The sequence below is a fragment of the Castanea sativa genome, chromosome 12, assembly GCF_040712315.1.
Source record: "Castanea sativa cultivar Marrone di Chiusa Pesio chromosome 12, ASM4071231v1".
NCBI classification, from domain to species: domain Eukaryota; kingdom Viridiplantae; phylum Streptophyta; class Magnoliopsida; order Fagales; family Fagaceae; genus Castanea; species Castanea sativa.
Genome location: NC_134024.1, coordinates 26835328 through 26836170, shown reverse-complemented (window position 1 = coordinate 26836170; position 843 = coordinate 26835328). Strand labels below are relative to the sequence as shown.

The window sequence follows — 843 nt, the reverse complement described above, 5'->3', positions numbered from 1 at the left end:
ACAAAAAGGCTTCTCCCTTTTGTTATTCCCTTTGTTCCGATTGGCACTTCTAGAATTTCCTCTTGTATTAGCATACATTGCTATGGCATCAAACTGAGGTATGCCAGAACCTCCGTGTCCAATATTTTTGTGAGATTCCTCTTGAAGAACCAGTGCATAAACTTTGGTCATAGAAGACATGAGAATTTGACTTCTAAGAGTCTCAAAATTCTCATTTAACCCCATCAGAAACCTCATGACATAAGCTTTGTCATGTGAAGCACTCAACACCTTCATAGCGCCACAAGAATACTATAGAAGTGGCTTGTAATTAAGCAATTGATCCCAAAGCCTCTTGAATTTGGTGTAATACTCTATTTTTGACATTTGGTTTTGAGAAATATGAGAAATTTCTCTCTGCAGATTGTAAATCTTAGGACCATTCCCTTGTGAAAAGAGATTATGTAATTCAATCCACATCTCCCTTGCTGTTTCACAATACATGATGTTGTTGGACACATCTATATGTGTGGAATTGATCATCCATGAAAGCACCATGGTGTTACAACTTTCCCAATCTTCATACAAAGGTGAATCCAAATCTGGCTTTGAAATCTTTCCATTCACAAAGCCAATTTTCTTCTTTGTAGTAAGAGCAAGAATCATTGCTCTAGACCATGAGTGATAATTCTTCATTCCAAGCAATGGTTGAGTAACCAAAATGTTGCTTGGATTTTCACTTGAATTGAGAAAATAGGGATTGGGAGGATTAGGAGCAGTAGAATCATTGCTAAGGTTCAAACCAGATTGTGAAGGCTGAGCTTGAATTGGATCAGATGGATTGGTTGACTTAGTGGACACCAT

General features: G+C 37.6%; 1 protein-coding gene across 1 annotated transcript; it reads right to left on the bottom strand.

Moving 5' to 3' along the window:
* Window positions 1–291: 291 nt before the first annotated feature.
* Window positions 292–843, bottom strand: LOC142620453 (uncharacterized). Its single transcript, XM_075793815.1, has one exon. The coding sequence runs from the start codon at window positions 841–843 to the stop codon at window positions 292–294; it is 552 nt and encodes a 183-aa protein (XP_075649930.1).

What these genes read in the sequence shown, in the direction of transcription:
- LOC142620453 (XM_075793815.1), bottom strand. Translation starts at nt 843, where the DNA reads ATGGTGTCCACTAAGTCAACCAATCCATCTGATCCAATTCAAGCTCAG.